Source organism: Dromiciops gliroides, chromosome 2 (genome assembly GCF_019393635.1).
Source record: "Dromiciops gliroides isolate mDroGli1 chromosome 2, mDroGli1.pri, whole genome shotgun sequence".
Taxonomy (NCBI): domain Eukaryota; kingdom Metazoa; phylum Chordata; class Mammalia; order Microbiotheria; family Microbiotheriidae; genus Dromiciops; species Dromiciops gliroides.
This window is the reverse complement of record NC_057862.1, coordinates 586,577,996-586,598,212: the sequence shown is the minus strand read 5'-3', so window position 1 is coordinate 586,598,212 and position 20,217 is coordinate 586,577,996. Positions and strand designations below refer to the sequence as shown.

General features: G+C 37.0%; 1 protein-coding gene across 1 annotated transcript in view; it reads left to right on the top strand.

Annotated features, from left to right (window-relative positions):
* The window catches only part of REL (REL proto-oncogene, NF-kB subunit), a 64,310-nt gene that overhangs the window by 32,530 nt on the left and 11,563 nt on the right, over window positions 1–20,217 (top strand). The window contains exon 5 of the mRNA XM_043986547.1: window positions 8,949–9,089. Coding sequence (XP_043842482.1) covers window positions 8,949–9,089 — 141 coding nt within the window. The remainder of the gene's footprint in view (window positions 1–8,948; window positions 9,090–20,217) is intronic.

Sequence of the window (20,217 nt, the reverse complement as noted above, 5' to 3'; positions counted from 1 at the left end):
AAAAGCTTTCCAGTTAATATCTCATTTGATCCTTAAAACAACCTTAGGAGGGAGGTGTTATTATTCTTCTCATTTTACATGAGGAAATTGAGGCAGGTTAAATGATTCATCCAGGGTTACTCAATTAGGAAGTGTCTGACTTTGAACTCAGGACTTCCTAACTGTAGGCCCTGCTGTCACTGTATAGGACAGCCGAGGGCCCTGTCAGTTGTGAAATCCTGTGATATTTCTAGCTTTGTTTCACTTTCCATTTCATGCAGCCTGTGGGCATAGTCAGACTGAACTACCCGTTATTTCCCAAATTCAACACGCAAGTTCTGAATTCCTGGGATTTGTGCCAATTGTGGCCCATGTGTTGAATGAACTCCCTTGTTGCCTCCTTTCAATAAATCTTCTCTTCCTTGAAGTCTTTGTTTGTTTCCCTCTTAGTGTTCTCACCTCCTTTTCTTTTTTTTTTTTCTTTTTTTGTGGTGAGGCAGTTGGGGTTAAGTGACTTGCCTAGGGTCACACAGCTAGTAAGTGTCAAGTGTCTGAGGCCTGATTTGAACTCAGGTGCTCCTGAATCCAGGGCTGGTGCTCTATCTACTGCACCACCTAGCTGCCTCCTCAACTCCTTTTCTTAGAACATTTTGTTACATTTCTCCTTCTTTCCCCATTATACTTATCTGTGTTTGTGTTGGCATGGTTCCAGGAGACAGATGGCAAACTTCTTGAAGGCAAAGACTATTTGTTGTTTTTCATCCTTTTATTCCAAAGATTGTGCCTCGCTCATAAAAAGTTCTTAATAGGGGCAGCTAGGTGGCGCAGTGGATAAAGTACCAGCCCTGGATTCAGGAGGACCTGAGTTCAAATCTTACCTCAGCCGCTTGACACTTACTGGCTGTGTGACCCTGGGCAAGTCACTTAATCCTCATTGCCCTGCCCCACCCCCCCAAAAAAAAAAAGAAAGAAAGAAAAGTGCTTAATAACTGTTATGGAAGACTTCTCATGGGAGATATCTTAGAACGATTCATACTTTGTTTTGCAAAGCCTTTCCCACATCACCCTATGAGACATTTTACAGGTGAGGAAACTGAAAGCTTGGAGAAACTGTGTCTTTTTCAGGTCCACACAGCTAGTAAGTGTGAGAGACTAAACTTTCATTATACCATTACTCTACTCGTTTTTTAACACTTTGTCATTATACTTTTTTGTTCTGTTTTGTTTTTGCAAGGCAGTGAGGGTTAAGTGACTTGCCCAGGGTCACACAGATAGTAAGTGTCAAGTGTCTGAGGTTGGATTTGAACTCAGGTCCTCCTGAATCCAGGGCCAGTGCTTTATCCACTGTGCCCCATTATACTTTTATAAATTTAGGATTAACATGTGGCAACAAATTTTATTCACCCCCATACATACATATATAATATGTATGTGTATATATGTATATATATGTGTGTGTGTATATACACACACAAAAAAAACATTTTTATATGTCCATATCTCTACATACATATAATGGGACGATATATACATATACTTACACACACATCAACATTCTTCTAGTCTAAACTTGTCTCTTTTATGCTACATTCCCCACCTGTTTTACTATTTCTTCTTGGCAAGAATCCTTTTCCTCTTCTTTATGTTACCATAGTTTATGCCCAACCTTCAGTTGTCAAAATCTCTTAAAAGCCCCATGATACACTGGGAAAAAATGACAGGGTTTGGAATTAGTGGACCTGGTTGAAATCATAGCTGTGATACTTAATGACCCTTGTGACTTTGAACAAGTCACCAAACCTTTATAGGCCTCCTCTTCCTTATTTGTAAAACAAGATGTGGGGCTAGTTGAGCTTTGATCGCCTTTTCAATGAACATATAATCTCCTAAATCAGTGAATATATGATCTTTTAAATTATTCATGCTTAGTTGTTGGGGTTTTGTACCTAAGATATACAGACAGCTAACAGAAATACATTACTGAAAGCCATTCCCCAATAGAGAATCGATGTGAACAGCGTTCTCAAGGGCATTGCATTCTGTCTGTCTGTCCTCCATGCCTGGAATGTTCTCCTTCCTCCACTCCAACTACTATCTTCCCTTAAGCCCCAACCAAAATCTCATCTTCTAAAGGAAGCCTTCCCCAGCTCTTCCCAATTCCAGCACCTTTCCTCTGTTAATTGTTTCCTGTTTTTCCTGTATACAGCTTGATATATTTGAATATATTTGTTTGCATGTTTGGAACATGGTAAGTACTTAAATGTTTGTTGATGGATTCTTTCATATTGTTGTTGGGTTTTTTTTGTTTTTGTTTTTTGGTGAGGTAATTGGGGTTAAGTGACTTGTCTAGGGTCACACAGCTAGTAAGTGTCAAGTGTCTGAGGCCAGATTTGAACTCAGGACCTCCTGAATCCAGTGCTGGTTCTCTATCCACTGCACCACCTAGCTGCCCCCATATTGTTGTTAATATGTAAGTCAATAAGTCGCAAATGATTAACATTAATTTTGTATAAAAATTGAATATGTTTATATTATGTCATAAATTTTTATCAAATATGCTGTTATTTTTAGTTATTTTGCACAAAAGAAAGGTCCTATATACACCAAAATTTTCATTTTAGCACTTTTTGGGGAACAAAGTAGATACCTATCAGTTGATTGGGGATTATTAGTGTGCTGTAAGAAATGCCATAAATGATGAATACAGAGAAGCATGGAAAGAGATGAAATAAAAAAGGGGAAGTAAAAATAAGTAGGGCCAGGAAAACAATATATATTGTGACAGTAATGACATAAATAGAAAGGACAATAACCGCAAAACAATTGAAAATGAATGTAGAGAAATTATGAAGAATAAGCTTGGCCCCAAAGAAGAGATGTGGGAAGACCCCTCCCTCTACTTTCCCCTGCATCTGTTGCTTCTTTGCTGAGGTGGTGGTAGAACGTTGCATATAATGTCAGATTTTGTAGTGATTGGTTTTGCTAAAAAATTTTCCCCTCTTTTACCTCTATTTTTTTTTTTACATAAATGATGGGATATCACAAAGGAATTAGGGCAGAAAGAAGATTGTAGGGGGAAACCAGAGGAAGGAATATCAATAAAAATATACTAAAAATAACTCTTGTTATTGTATTGTTCTACAATACCCTTAATGTGATTGCATAAGCCAAACAACTTTTACCCTCTTTCCCCAGAAATATGACTTTTAACTCATCTTCAAAAATCACTTGCCTTCTGTGTTTATAATAAATTATTCTCTACAAGTCTCTACTAGCTATTCTTCCATCATGTCCCTTTTTTGACATAAGGCTGTCAGATATATATACTAATTCTCTGGCGCCTCATATTCCTTTGAGCTTTTTTTTGTGCATTGTGAATTTATTCATATTAATTGAAAGCAATGTCTCTGAGACTGTAAGTTGCAGCACAGATGCCGATCTGCATTGGAAGAAGAAGTTTCCTTAACTGGGAGTTTCCTAAACCTATGTAATCACAAGTCCGGTACAAAACCAGAATGGAATGCTTGCTATGTCTCAGGTGCTTTGGCTAGGCAGTCAGCCAATATGCATTTACTAAGTGTGTACCATGTGCCAGGTGGGAATACCAAGCCAGAAATGAAATGGCTCCTGCCCTCAAGGAGTGACAGCCTACTAGTGAAACAACACATACCCATATAAATGTATATAAAGTATAGACAAGGTAAATTTGCATTACAAGAGCTAGAAAACAACACATAAGGTAATCCTACCCTTAGGGAGTATATTATTTAGTTGGAGAGATGAGAATCTTAATTGAGAATTAACAGAGCAGTATATGATGAGTGAGCAGAAAATGATAAGGAGAAATACAGAAAGAGAGAGCACACTGGATTGGGGAGGGGTCAAGAATGGTTTACTGAGGAGGGGGGTCTTGAACAGGACATTTAAACATGAATAATATTTGGAAATATGGAGAGGTAGAGAAGTGAAGCTAATCAAAGGCATCATACGCAAGAATGTGTAAAATATGCTTAAGGGACTAAGAGATCTGACTTGAACATAGGGTTAATGACACTCTACCTTCCCTCAATAAATTACAGCCACTCCCAGTTATCTCTAGGATCAAAGATATACTCCCCTTTGTCATTTAGAGCTTGTCACAATCTAGTCCCTACCTATCTTTCCAGTCTTTTTAAACACTTCTTCCCTCTAAGAATGGTACAATCCAGCCATCCCAGCCTGTTTGCTAATTTCCGCGCATGATGCTCTCTCGCGCTCTCTCTCTCTCTCTCTCTCTTATTTGCTCCATGCTTGGACTGTTTACCCTCCTCACTTTGCTGCTTTTTTTTTTTAAGTATTTATTTTATTCTGAACTTAAATGTTCATTGTATTGTTGAGAATGACTAGTCAAGACATTCACAGTTATTCATCAAACAATATTGCTGTCTCTGTGTACAGAGTTCTCTTGGTTCTGCTCACTTCCCAATACATCATTCCATACATGCCTTTCCAAGCTTTTCTAAGCTTGTTATTTCTTATTGCACAATAATATTCTATCAGCATCATATATCACAGTTTGTTTAGCCATTCCCCAATTGATGGGCATTCCTTTTATTTCCAATTCTCCCCACAAAAAGAGCTGCTAGAAATATCTTTGTACAAATACATATTTTTCTCTTTTTGGGGATGTCCTTGGGATATAAATCTAGTAATGGTATTGCTGACAAGACAAACACAGCAACTATATGACCAGGACTACAAAATACTTTTCACAAAAATAAAGTCAGATCTAAACAATTGGGAAAATATTAATTACTTATGGGTAGGCAGAGCCAATAAAAATGACAGTCATACCCTAAGTTAATATGTCTATTTAGTGCTATACCAATCAAAATATAAAAAAAATTTTATAGAGCTAGAAAAAATAATAGCAAAATTCATCTGGAAAAACAAAAGTTCAAGGCTATCATGGGAATTAATGAAAAAAAAATACAAAAGAAGGTGGTCTAGTAGTACCAGATTGCAAACTGTACCATAAAGTGGTAATTATCAAAACATTCTGATACTGGCTAAGAAATAGAGAGGTAGATAAATGGAATACAATAGATAGAAACTACACTATAGTTAATGATTATTGTAATCTAATATATGATAAACCCAAAGATCCAAGCTTTTGGAACAAGAACTCATTATTTAACAAAAACTGCTGGGAAAACTGGAAAACAGTATGGCAGAAACTAGGTATAGACCAACATCTCATACCGTATACTAAAATAAGGTCAAAATGGGTACATGATTTACACATAAAGGATGATACCATAAGAAAATTAAGGGAGTATGGAATTGTCTATCTGTCAGATTTATGGACAGGGGAAGAATTTAGGACCAAAGAAGATATAGAGAATAAAATTAAATGTAAAATAGATCATTTTGATTGTATAAAATTTAAAAAGCTTTTGCAAAAACAAAACTAAGGTAACCAAGATCACAAGGAAAGTAAAAAACTGGGAAAGAATTTTTGAAACAAATATCTCTGATAAAGGCCTCATATCTCAAATATATAAAGAACTGCATCAAATTTATAAAAATACAACTCATTCTCTAATTGATAAATGGTCAAAGTATTTGAACAAGCAGTTTTCAGACAAATCAAAGCTATCAATAATCATATGAAAAATGCTCTAGATTATTATTAATCAGAGAAATGCAAATTAAAACAACTCTGAGATATCACCTCACACCTATCAGAGTGGCAAATATAACAAAAACAGAAAATATTGGTTGTTGGAGGGGATGTGGGAAAGCTGGGACGCTAATCCACTGTTGGTAGAGTTGTGAAAAGATCCAACCATTCTGCAGAGCAATTTGGAACTATACCCAAAGGGTTATAGAATTGTGCATACCCTTTGATCCAGCAATACTTTGGCTTCCTATACTCCTGCTTCCTTTCAGACTCAGCTCAAAGACACCTATAGGAATTCTTTTCTAGCTCCACAAGTGCTGCTAGTACCTTCTCTTTGGTTACCTGCAGTATATTCCTGTATGTCTGTTGTTTATACCTATTTAGGTACAGTTTGTCTCCTCCATAGAATATAAGTTCCTTGAAGGCAGGAAATCTATTTTTGTTTGTATTATTGGTGGCACAATGCTGGGCACAAAATCTGACAAATAGTAAGCCCCTGATAAAAGCTCACTGATTGATTAATATTGCAGAATAATGACAAAGTTTTAAAAGGCAGCTTGGAACTCCATTGTATAAGGGCCATGGTAAGGAGTTTGGATTTTATCCTATAGGCAATGGAGTGGCCATTGAAGATTTTGGAGCCAGGGAATCATGTGTTAAAAGTGGTGTTTCATTAAGTTTATGGTGCTAGACTATGATATTCAGGAGTGTGTGTACTTGCTGCCAACTTGATGGAGAAAGAAAAAGAGCTTCAACATTTTGATTTCAGCCTAACAATGTGAAAAGAACAGCAGATCTGGAAAGGTATTATTAGTTTAAAGTGTTATCAAGCACTGAGTTTCATAGCATATTTTTTTTTGTCGAAAATAAAAACAAAGCTTAATTTTTCTCACTCTAATTTGGATGAATAACTAGTATTAAGCTACTTGTAAAGTAAAAAGGCAGAAAAAGGGATAGAGGTCTCTGGCTTCTAACTTTCAATTTTGAAATCAAACGTAAGAATATTATAAATCAGTAAACTGAGGATGATAAATATTTCTTTAATTTTGTGGAAAGATTACATGTTTATAGCATAAATTTATATCAAGCATGCCATTATTTTGAGTTATTTTGCATATAGATAGATACATTTACACAGTTATCTTATGGCAGGTCAATCTGTTGTTTATCTTAATTGTTCAGTATCTTAATTCAAATGTTAAAAAATAAATTCAAAATTAAAAAGTTATTTGAATTTATTCAATTATTATTCCGCACATCATTACACTTTACAGTGTTAAAAATGCCTTAATGAGGAGGCATTCTTGCCACCCACATATTGAGGGGGCAGAATACACCACTATGATGCAAATAGTGATATTATTTTGACCTTTAGGTGTTCAGCTGTGCTAACTCATGGTGCAGCATGTTTCAAATGCTAGTCCTGAGAACATCTGTACTGTAGTATAGTTCTAAATATGATGAAAAGTTAAGGATGACATAAAAATAAGAATATTGCTATTGCATAGAAATTTGTACATCCTGTTATGCTGAATATCATGTCTGTGAAAACCTTAATCTGAAAAAACCCATTATTTTAATGACTGCAATGTACAAAGCTGGGAAATTTGTCTTTTAGTGGTATGTGAAGGATTTTATATATATACATATATCTGTATGTGTACTTTCAATTTAAGTACTCTTCAGGACAGTGAATGTGAATGATATGAGAACTTAGTTTCCTTCAGGATTAAAAAAATAAAAGTTTTTTAGTCAGTATTTATATGACAATAGGCATGCTATATGGGTTTAAAAAGGACAGAAATATATTTCTAATAGTAGCTGATTTTCTTTCAAATATAAATTAGGTGCAGAAATATGTTTAAATGTGATTGTACATATATAAACTATATCAAATTGCTTTCTGTCTTGGGGAGGGGAGAGGGAAGGGAGGGAGGGAGGGAGAAAAATTTGGAACTAAAAATCTTATGAAAACAAATGTTGAAAACTATCTTTACATGTAACTGGAAAGTAATAAAATACTTTTATGATTAAAAAGTAAATAAATAAAAATTATAAATTAGGTATATATGTTTTAGGTCTTTATCAAGATTTCTATTTCTACAAATCTACAAGAATGTTAGCATAAAATTTTTTGAGTAGAATTTTTTAAGTCTTAATTTTGATTTGTGCATAAAATTTCATACTAAAAATCTTGATGATTTTTCCTTTTATGTGTAAACTAAGTGTGGCTTCTTTAACCATCTGTATATTACCTCCCAAAACACAGTGCCCTTAATTCCTATATGTTCTGTAACCTCAGACCAGTCACTTGACCTCTGTTTGCCTCAGTTTCCTCAGTGTCATAGATCACACTATAAAAATGTTAGCTATTTTTATCTTTCTGTAGGCAGCTAAGTTTCTTCTCAATTCTCTACATACAATATAATTATCTACTCACTGGATCATAAATTTAGAACTAGAAAGGAATGCAGAGGGCAGTCTAAACTTCATTTTAAACACAAGGAAGCTGAGACCTGGGTATGTTAAGTGATTTGCCCAATGTCACATTAGTGTCAGAGACAGTATTTAAACCCACGTCCTCTGCTTCCAGAGTCTTTCTAAGATGACTTGCTACCTCCTTAGTTAGTTTTTATCATATTTCTTATACCTGAAACCGAATTACTTTATCAGATCTTCAAGTGACTTGCCCACAGTTGTCACATAGCTAGTAAATAGCAAAACTGAAGTTTAGACCCAGGTCCCCTTTTCACTACACCATATTGCAGTACCTCATAGGCACTGCTATTTAGTGCATACATCCATTTGTTCAGCATCATTTATATTACCAGTGTAAATTTTTTATTCTCCTCTATTATTCTTCCAAGAAGGGGAAAGTTCAGTTTCCCTTTTTCCACTTTTATGAAATGCATACCATATTGCCTTTGATTGAAAATACTTTAATGAAGTCCACATCCTCTGAGGACACTCCTTCTCAGGGTTGGACAAGTTTGGGCAGGAAAACAGTATATTATAGATTTTTAAATGTGTCATTCACTTTTTTAAAGAACATATTTGTTGGGGCAGCTAGGTGGCGCAGGGGATAAAGCACCAGCCCTGGATTCAGGAGGACCTGAGTTCAAATATGACCTCAGACACTTGACACTTACTAGCTGTGTGACACTGGGCAAAAAAAAAAAAAAAGAAGAACATATTTGTTTAACCTCTTTCCAAGTTAGTTGGATGGATTATGGGAAGAAAGAATTTGTGCTTTAAAAAAAATCTTCATGGTTATTCTAAATCCCCTTAAAATAATTTTATTATGCAGTGCCAGAACAACAGCTACTCAACATTGAAGACTGTGATCTCAATGTGGTGAGACTCTGTTTTCAAGTTTTCCTTCTGGATGAACATGGCAATTTAACATCAGCTCTTCCTCCTGTTGTCTCCAACCCAATTTATGATAATCGTAAGTACTTATTTTCTATCTTGTGTTTATAGCCTCAGCTTGTTATCTTGAAGAAGTTTAATTTGAAATTGTAGTGACATTGTCATAATTATAATTAATGCTGGATAGATACATATGTTATACCAAATTAGATTGTATTAATGGTTAGGAAGCAGAAATCAGTGGACTCTTTTTAGCCATATCTTTTGCTCCATCAGCTGGAAATGGGGGCATTCTTTGGTGTTGTTAAGAACTCTGATGATACTCTGGAAGCTAACAATTATTTCTGCCTATACCATTTCAAACAGATGGGGATCTATTGTGGTTTTGAAGTTCTTTAGGAAATCAGTTTCTATAATCTTCACTGATTACCTGTCACAATATTTAATGATCCTTATTATTAAAGGCATTGGTGCCTCCTGACCTAAATGCCTGTTTTCTCAGCTCTGTAAGAGCTGGAAAATGATGATCTATATGTATAGTGAAAAGATCATTGATAAAAAAGAGAGAGGGAAGCTTCTGCCCATTAGGTTCCATATCAGATCACATTTTTCAGTCACACACTGTATGTGAGAGAGCTGTAGAGAAGAAGAAACCCGGGGCAGCTAGGCGGCGCAGTGGATAAAGCACTGGCCCTGGATTCAGGAGTACCTGAGTTTAAATCCGGCCTCAGACACTTGACACTTACTAGCTGTGTGACCCTGGGCAAGTCACTTAACCCTCATTGCCCTGCAAAAAAAAAAGAAAAGAAAAAGAAAAAAAAACCCAACTGGATTTGGTATTTGCTTATTAATAAACAAAAAACCCCATATGACAGAATTTCCAAGAGTTTGAAGGGGAGCTTGGAGGCCCTCCAGTCTAAGCCATGACTGGACAATCTCTTTGGTGACATCCCCAGCAAGTGGCATTCAGCCATCCAGTCTTTGTTGGAAGACCCCAAGCAAGGAGGAGCCCATGTCGCCTTGGGTAGCCCAGAGACAGAGAGAATCGGATTGCCAATTCCTCTTTCTGCCCTTAGTGCCTGTGAAGCCATGGGCAAGTCCTATCCCTTCTCTGCATCTTGTTTTTCTCATTTATAAAAATCAAATTGTCCCTTCTAACCTCAGGTCTAGGGCTGTGTTTCTTAGATCAAGGCTATTTACCTTGGCCTCCAGAACTCTCTTCCACCATTTGTCTTTCAGTCCTCTAGTTCTGAGCAAGACAGGTTTATTCCTTTTCCACATAACTGCTCTTCAGGTACTTAGAAACAGCTATCATGTTCCCCCTAAATCTTCTCTTCTACAGATTAAAAATCTCCAGTTCCTTGAACTGTGGGGTTGTTAACCTTTTTTGTGTCATGAACTCCTTCAGCAGTCTGGATAAACCCGCTGACTCTTCAGTCTGGTATTTTGAAATGCATAAATTAAAACACATAGGATTACAAAGTAAATTACAAAGGAAAAATGTACATTGAAATGAAATTATCAAAACATTAAAAAACAACAACCAAATAATCAAGTTCATGGACCCCAGGTTAAGAACCCTTGCTTTAACTGAACCTCATATAACATAAATTCAAGTCCCTTTGCCTGTAGTGTTGTTGTTGAGTTGCTTTTCAGTTGGGTCCAACTCCCCATGACCCCATTTGGGGTTTGCTTGGCAAAGATACTGGGGTGGTTTGCCATTTCCTTCTCCAGCTCATTTTACAGATGAGGAAACTGAGGCAAACAGGGTGAAGTGACATTACTAGAGTCACACAGCTAGTGTCTGAAGTCAGATTTGAATTGAAGGTGAATCTTCATGACTCCAGACCTGGCGCTCTATCCACTGCGCCACCTAGCTATCCGTCACCTATAGTAGACATGCTGCTTGTCAGTGTCCTCCCTAGAACATAGGTGTACATGAAAAGGAACACACTACCAACAATGGTATGTGTCAGTAATGACACTGAAAGGTTTATTTCATCCAAGAAATATCCGATTAGAAAAGGAAGTGGGCTGGTCCTGTAGCAAGAGTAAAGCAATACTGTGTGACCTTGTGCAAGTCGCTTAACTCCAATTGCTTCACCAAAAAACCCCAAAGCAACCCAAATCAATGTAAAAGATTGAAGGAATAAATTTAGAGAGCGATGTCCACCCTTTGGGGGTACATCCTCTGTAGCGCATTTATGGGTATATTCACACAGGATGAGAAGAAGGTGTAGATGAGTTATAATCTTTATGGTTGAGGAAGTAACCATTTTTATGAGATCCATTGAAATATCAATTATGTACTAATGAAGTGGGGATTCCATTCAATTTAACAAATATTTATCAAACACCTACTACTAACTGGTTTGCTTCAGATACATCAGTGTAGACACAACATGGCCCTTGCCTCAGTGTTTACAATCTCGTAGGTGAGATACACAAATACGCATGACAACAAGGTAAAATATAGCAGGGCAAAGGAAAGATCAAAAAGTTGAGGAGTTGAGAAGTGGGAAGTCAGTTTTACTTGGGGAGGGGTTAGGAATAGGATTAATAGGAGAGGCAATACTTGCCCTTGCTCTTGAAAGAAGAAGAGGATTCTGCTTAAATTCTAGTCAAATGTGAGCTCTTCGTTTTTTGTTGTTGTTGTTTTGGTTTGGTTTTTGGCTTTTGTGGGGCAATGAGGGTTAAGTGACTTGCCCAGGGTCACACAGCTAGTAAGTGTCAAATGTCTGAGGTCAGGTTTGAACTCAAGTCCTCCCGAATCCAGGGTCAGTGCTTTATCCATTGCACCACCTAGCTGCCCCAGATGTGAGCTCTTCGAAGGCAGGACTATATTTTTTATCCTACCCTGTAATATGGTACCTTGCCCATCGTGGGCATTTAATAATATTTGTTGAATTGAATCAGATTTGTTGATTTCAACAGGAGGAAAGGAAGTTTATTTTTGGCAAGGATCGATAGTCTCCTTAAATTCATGGAAAGAAAAGAGAATCATAAGTAGCTCAGGTTAGTCAGAATATAGCATGTGAAATATGGCTAAAAACGTCTGGCTGGAGCCAGATTGTGAGGGGCCTTAAATCCAGGATGAAGATATATTTTATTCTAGATATAAAGGGCATCCAGAGGAGTGACATAAGATCATGGTCATATTTGTACACCAGGAAAATTATTTTGGCAAATGTGGGAAGGATAGATTGAAGAAGGGAGATATTGGAAGTAAGGTGGTAGCCTGAGGTGGAGAGGAAGGGGAGATGCAAGAGATATTGTGGAGGGAGAACTGACAGAACTTGGAAACTGCTTGGCCCTGTGGAGTGATGGGAAAGGAAGAAACAGGACTCAGGTTTAAAAACTGTGTAACAAGAAGTGTGCTGATGACATCCAGAGATTTAGGGAAGTTGGGAGGAGTGCAGACTGAGAGGAAATGATGATGTGATCATTCCTGGACTTTCTGGGTAGAAGTGTGCCCTGCCAATGTAGAAATTTCACTGGTGTCCAGGGAGAAAGGCGGAGGAGATGTATACATTTTTGTCTAGAGATGATCATTGAAGTCACAGGACTGGAAGAGCATATGACTTAGCAAAGGACACTAACACCGAGGAATCTGAGATGCAGGAAGGTCAGGAGAAGGCTATTTAATATAGTCAAGGGATAAGGACAGCGATGACATCACATGCTACAGGGATGGAAATGAAGCTGAGGACTAAAAAAAAAGTGCTGTCAGCTAAGAAGTCATCATGGAATTTAGTGACTGCAGCTTAACAAGAGAGAGTCCTTGTAGTGGACTGCCTGCTTTTGAGGCGTGCATAAGATGCAGGGGATGGAGACTGCTCTTTTTATAGGGAAGATCTGAGCTTTTTATAGTCACAGGGGAAGGAGCTGTAGAGGGAAGGGGGCATAAAAAGAAGGGCAGGAGGGGCAAGGAGACCTGGCGGGGTTAATGTTGGCGACAAGGAGAAGGGACGCCTTGTCAGCTGAGACTTGAACACAGGAGAACCATAAAGAAAGCCTGAGATGGAGGTGAGTTCTGCACAGGTGGCCTCTGAGCTCTCTTCCAACTTCACTGCAAGACGCTGTTCCTGATTCCCCTCAATGTTAGCAACTTCCTTCTCTTGCCTCCAATTTACCCCCAATGTATCTTGTTTGCATGTGGTCATTTGCATTGTTGTCTCCCCCATCAGAATGTGAGCTCCTTGAGGTCAGCAACTTGTTTTGTCACTTTTGTAGGCCTCGGGTTTAGTACAGTGGCTGCAAATAATAAATGCTTGTTGAAATACATTGAATGAGGGGCAGCTAGGTGGCGCAGTGGATAAAGCACTGGCTCTGGAGTCAGGAGGACCTGAGTTCAAATCCAGCCTCAGACACTTAAAGCTTACTGGCTGTGTGACCCTGGGCAAGTCACTTAACCCCAATTGCCTCACACACACAAAAAAAAGAAAAGAAAAGAAATACATTGAATGATATGCAAATGAATGAATGAAAAGGCATTTATTAAAGGCTTACCATGTGTCAAGCAGCTTGCTAAGTGCTGGGCATACACATTTATCTGTGCTCTCAAGGGGTTTACATTCTAATAGGGATAAAAACATACATAAGGGAGTAGTGGTTGGAGTAGTGAGACACTCTGATCCAAAATGTTATCAGAAGGATGATGAGATTTGGTTTTTTGGTTTGTTTTTTGTATGTTTGTTTGTTTTTGCAGGGCAATAAGGGTTAAGTGATTTACCCAGGGTCACACAGCTAGTGTCAAGTGTCTGAGGCTGAACCTGAACTCAGGTCCTCCTGAATCCAGGGCCAGTGCTTTATCCACTGTGCCACCTAGCTGCCCCCGAGATTTTTTTTTTTTTTTAGTGAGGCAATTGGGGTTAAGCGACTTGCTCAGGGTCACAAAGCCTAGTGTCAAGTGTCTGAGGTCGGATTTGAACTCAGGCACTACTGCATCCAGGGCTGCTGCTCTATCCACTGTGCCATCTAGCTGCCCCGAGATTTGGTTATAATATAATTCTAGAACTGGAGGAGATGACAGAGCAAGGAGAGTATGCATATGATAAGCAAGGCTGCCAGTAGTTCAGAAGGCTAGGGAGTAAGGTCTAAGTGAAGCATGGTTGAAGTCTCCCTTAAACAGTGATCCAGGTGAGAGAGTAACCAAAAAAGGGCAGTGAGGCACCAGGGCAGAAATTTGGAAAATGAAAAGCTTGAATAAGCCCAAGTCAGAGGCAAGATTATTTGCTTAGAGAAAGAGGGTGTGGGGACTTGAGGACAAGGTTTAGAGCAGTTACTGTGGGGAATTTGACAGAAGGTAGGACAAGTAGGACATTATGACTGGACCATAGATGCATAAAAGAAGAATAATAAGAAATAAAGATAGAAAGTAGCCTGTAGCCAGATTATGAAAGGCTTTAAAAAACAAAAAGAGGAGTTTATATTTTTATTTCATTAGATGAGATGAAAGTGACTTGAAGGCTCAATCTATTGATTATTGGTAAAGTGAATTAGGACTGAACAATGATAAGTTGAGCTCATATTTACACCACAAGAATGATAGAATTAGTACTTCATGGTCATTGTGACATGTTTAAGCCCTCTGTAGACTTGAGATAAATCAGGCTTGTCATCCAGACTTCTTTGCCACTCTCACTCTTGGCCACTTGTTCTCAAAAGGTCTTTTGCTCATAGCTGTAATCATTTTAATTTTTTCCCTTAGATCCTCTCAAGACATTGAAAGGTGGATGTCTCTTATACCAAATTAAGGAAATGTTGTCATTAGTTAAGAAATAATAATGTTTTGATTTTAACTATGACTTGATTTTTTATGTTTATAATATACATATTACATTGGAAAGAAGCCATCTGTTTTTGTATTATTTTAATAAGTTTCTAATCATACTGTTATATTAAACTTCAATATTAAGGAACCTAAAAATCAATTTAGTAGGTCAGTGATGATAAAAGTACATGATTCATTTATAGCTTTTTAAATTTTTTTAAATTTTTAACAGGGCAATGGGGTTAAGTGACTTGCCCAGGGTCACACAGCTAGTAAGTGTTAAGTGTCTGAGGCCAGATTTGAACTCAGGAACTCCTGAATACAGGGCCGGTGCTTTATCCACTGCGCCATCTAGCTGCCCCCTATAGGTTTGCTTTAAAAAAATAAAATAGAATTTGTGTAACTACAATAAAATGAGAGATTTCTCATGATTTCTTAGGATAATTTTATTGGGTTAAAACTTAGTTGTAAGTACTGAATAAAAATAAGTGAACAATCCATGTTCAGATCTTATATACTTTTTACTATATGGCATGTAATGTAAGAAACCTAAATAGTTTATTATGAACTGAACATATGAAAATATCTTATCTTTATTAAATACACATTTGAATTGATGTCATCACTTCCTAAACAAGAGAAATGTACGTATTGTGGGGGAAGTTCAGCTTTTATTTTATCTTAGTCTGGGTTTTTATGTGGGTGACTTTGGGTATTTAGAGTCTTCCTCCATTACACTTCATCTATGACATAAATAAATATGTTATCTGCCTTCAACCACAAGTTCACTTGTGTTACTGATTTTGCGTTTTAGTCAGCCAAAGCCACCCCTTTCATACTTTTGATTCAAGTTATTCCCCAAAGGTAGACAGAGATCCTTTTGTAAAAGAAGAAATGTTTCAATAGGTTTTTTCCCCCTTTCATTTGTAAATTGGGTATATGTGATAGACTGTATTGATCTCCTTTACAAAAGATCATTCCTGGTTCTCTTTAAATTCCTTTGATGACTAGAATTTGAATTAAAGATTGTGGAAAGTGGAAAGAGTACTTTAAAGATAAGTTTTTGTTTTTAAGAAATTTGCATACAGCACACCAAATAATACAAGAACTTATACACATTAACCCAGGACTAAACATGAGCAATCAATCGGTTATAATTTTGATGTTGGTGATGGAGTAGTAGATCTGGTGACAGTCAAGCCAGGTTTTTAATACAGTATGAAAAGAAAGGAATAGGAAATGAACTTTTAGTTACAGGAAGATGAGGTATTTAGTCCCGTTTGGTTATACCATTGGAGGCTTTAATAAATAACATTATAATGAATATTTTTAATTAAGAGAAGACTACTAAACTTCAAGTAATGGCCCATTCATTCCGAGCAGTTTTTGATAAAAGCAATAAGAAATAAACATGAAAAGTAGCCTACTACTATATTATGAAAGTCTTTAAAAAACAAAAAGAGGGATTTGTATTCACTTTGTGGTTCATTGTGAAGGGATATATTTGCAGTTTATTTACAGATGTGCCAAAAAAGTGAGAACCTGTTATAATATCTGGAATATTAAAGTTTTGGGTGAGTTTGGGGGGCATATATAATGTTGAATACATGTTTGTGGTAGATTTATATTGACCTCTTTTAGAAAAGCAGATTTCTGTTTCTGTCAGTTCTATTGATGTACTAGATTAAATTTGCCTTGAAGAGAAAATTCTGCCTACTTTTGTTTTGTTTTGGTTTTTTTTTGGTGGGGCAATGGGGGTTAAGTGTCTACCTATTTTTAAAACAATTATTCTCTCCACAATTTTCATAGTTACTGATCCTAAAAATAAGATTCATAATACTTATAACATGAATATTGTTCAAATAAAATGATATTTAGTGGTGTGATATTATCTTCCGGGACATTTTAAGGAAAGACTTTAATATTTTTATTCTTCTGAATTGGTCTGTATGAAAAACTTGTATGTTGAATGTTTTCTATAGATTATACTCTCTTTTAAACCAAAGTTTAAACTTTTATGTCAAACAAATAAATAGGCAAAGCAATAATTTTATATTCTTGAGTAGGTGGAGGATGTAATTTTGGAACTGATGACTCAACTTTTTCCAGAACATTCAGAAAAATAAGCATATACCTCTTGAGTCATAAGAATTTGTTAAAGGAAGCATTAGTTCTTTGGTGATCCACAAATAAAAAGTAAAAGTTCTTAAGGAAAATATAAATTCTAATCAGATGCCTCATCACAAGTAGAAGTGATCCTGGGTTCTTGAAGGCTACACCATCCCAGTGCAAATTCTGGCTGGTTTCTACCATGTTGGAAATGCTTGGAGGATTGTATGTCTGAGGACCAGTCTGCCTAAGTTCAGAATAACTCGTCCTCAGGTTAGCCACATGATATATTTTTTTAGCCATCACAACTATCAGCTAAGCTATAATAGAACCAGAAAAAAACTTGAATATTTCCATAATCAATTAACCAATCATTAAACACCTACTTTGTGCTAAAGCATAATAACTTGGAAGTCCTGAAAAACTCAAAGATACAAGTTGTTGTTTTTGTCATTATTCTAGTTGAAGAGTCACTTCAGTGACTTTAACTATTTAAGTGCCTAATATATATTCAAGGCATACATGTTAGTGCCAGGAATACAAAGATTAAAACAATATACCCTCCCTGCCCTCAAGAGCTTACATTCTGCTATAGGAGCACAGAATACAGAATGTACATATGTAAATATAATGGAGAAATTTGTGAGAACAGTTTATGTCATTGCTACTAGAAATTTCAGAAAGGTTAATATTTAAGGAACTCAGATTTATTGATTGATGCCATGTATAGAAGTGGTGAAAACCAAAATACATCCCCACAAGTTGCAAAAATGTAGCTTCTACTAGATAACTAACAAGGCACAATCAGGTGGCCGTAACTGTATATACATATACATATATATATATATATATATATGTATATATACACATATGCATACATATGAATATTATATATATCATTAACTCACTGTCTTTTACAAACTAGCAGATAAGCAGTTCCCCATACCACAAATACAAACCTCAAAATATCTGAGAATTCAGCAAATAAATTGTACTTGAACCAGAGAATTATTACATACCCACCTGAACATAACATTGATCCATAAAAACTAAAAAACAGCTTTTTAAAAAAACTAAAAAATAGCTGTTGCTTTACCAAATGTTCAGTCTCCAAACTACAAGGAATAAAAAGCTTTAAAAACATAGAGACCTAATGGTAGAAATTAAAACCCTGTAGGGACAGGATAGTGTACACATCATTTCTGTCAGTCTATCTGCTACTGGAGTTATCCCAAAGGGACATTATGCAGATCTATGAAATATATTTATATAATTATAGCCTAAAAGTCTTATTTAATTGCAAAACTCGGTTGTTTTTTCTCTACCTGTGCAGTGGTTCACAGAACATTAAATATAAAAGAACAGATTGCTTCTATTGGGACTCCATAGAGAACAACTGAAGATTTTTAACTAGAAGAATAACTTCAGATCTGTGTAGAAAAGGATTTAGTTTGCCAGCTGTGCAAAAGATTTATTAAAAAGGAAATATACCAAGGGCAGGGAGAACAGATAAGAGGCCATTACAGTAGTTCAAGTGAGAGTTGATGGAGGCTTGAACCAGGGAATGGACAGAAGGCAATGGGCCCACAAGATGTTGGAGTTAGAAACTCCAGGACTTGGGAATTGCTTGTCTATCTATGGTGGCTACAGAGGAAGAGGAAAGAGGTGAAGGTGATGTTGAACTCTTGAACTTGGGTGACTAGAAAGAAGGTGGGCACATCCATTAATAGATCTAGGGAGGGGGGTGGAGATTTCACAGACTCACAGAATATCAGCTGAAAGGAACCCAAGGGCGATTTAGTCTAATCTTCATCTGAGAAAGTATCTTCTTTCCAGCACACTCGACAAGTATTTATCCAGCCTTTACTTGAAGCTCTCTGGTTAGGAGAGATAACCCACCGCCTCTTGAAGCAGTTCTTTCCAAGCATTTAATGAAGGTTTTTAATATCAAGTCAAAATGAGTAATTTTTAACCTTTTCTTCTAATTCTGCTCTCTGAAGACATGCAGAACAAGTCTGATTGCTTTTCCGCATGACAGCCCACCAGATGCTTGATAGTAAGCATGGCCCCTCAAAAAGCTTTCTCTTGTCTTAAGTTCACCAGTTCCTTCAACTGATCCTTCTTATGGTATGATCTTGTGGCCTTCCACTCCTTGTGCCTTTCTTTGGGTCTGTTTCTGTTATATCAATATCCTTATTAAAATATGGTATCTCAAGCTGAACTTGATTCTTAACAAGTGGTCTGACCAGAGAAGGGTGGTACCATGACTACTCTAGTCAATTTTTGGCAATTCAATGAGTATTTGTTAAACAGCTACTCTGTGCTGGGGAGGTTCCCATCTCAGGAAGTATACACTATATTGGTTTCTCTCTTCTTTTGGTCCAGCCAAATAGTTCCATTGCCCGCACATCTTGCCTCTAAGATTAGTGGAAGAGACGTTGTCAAATGCCTTTCAGAAATCTTGGTGAACTATCAACAGCATTCAGGAGAATTGGGTTTGAATTCTTTGTACACTTCCTGGGCTGCTTGTGAAAAAAAAAAAAGTGTTTTGCAAACCACATTTGAAAAGCAGAGTGGATGAAACTACATATTGTCTACATTTTTTTTTTTTTAAAAAGGAGAACTGTGATTTCATCAGTCTAGGGAGCTCCTGGGGAAGAACTTCCTCTCTCTCTGCTGATCTGTGCCTTTTCTTTTCTTTTCTTTTCTTTTCTTTTCTTTTCTTTTCTTTTCTTTTCTTTTCTTTTCTTTTCTTTTCTTTTCTTTTCTTTTCTTTTCTTTTCTTTTCTTTTCTTTTCTTTAGTGAGGCAATTGGGGTTAAGTGACTTGCCCAGGGTCACACAGCTAGTAAGTGTCAAGTGTCTGAGGTCAGATTTGAACTCAGGTCCTCCTGACTCCAGGGCCAGTGCTCTATCCACTGCTCCACCTAGCTGCCCCCCAGATCTGTGCCTTTTCTATGGGGTCTCTATGTGGGGTCATTGAAGTTAAATAACATGGTCAGGATCCCACAACCTATACGTGTCAGAGGGGAGGCTTGTACCATGCTTCTCCTGACTCCCAGGCCAGCTCTCCATCTCCTGTGGCAACTGCTTATTGTCCACTTTGGGCCATGTAATAAACATGGGTCCAGAAGTCAATAGGAAGTGGACGCCAGACTGGATTGTGTAGGGGAACTGCTAACCGTTACAAGTCCCCTCCCCCCTTTTTAAAACCAGTATTTTCCTGTTGATTTTGTATGAATGCATAAAAAACCACAGTGTCAGAGAACTCAAAGTTGCAGGTGACCTAAAGGGCAACGGAAAAAGACACACAGTGGGTGTAAACA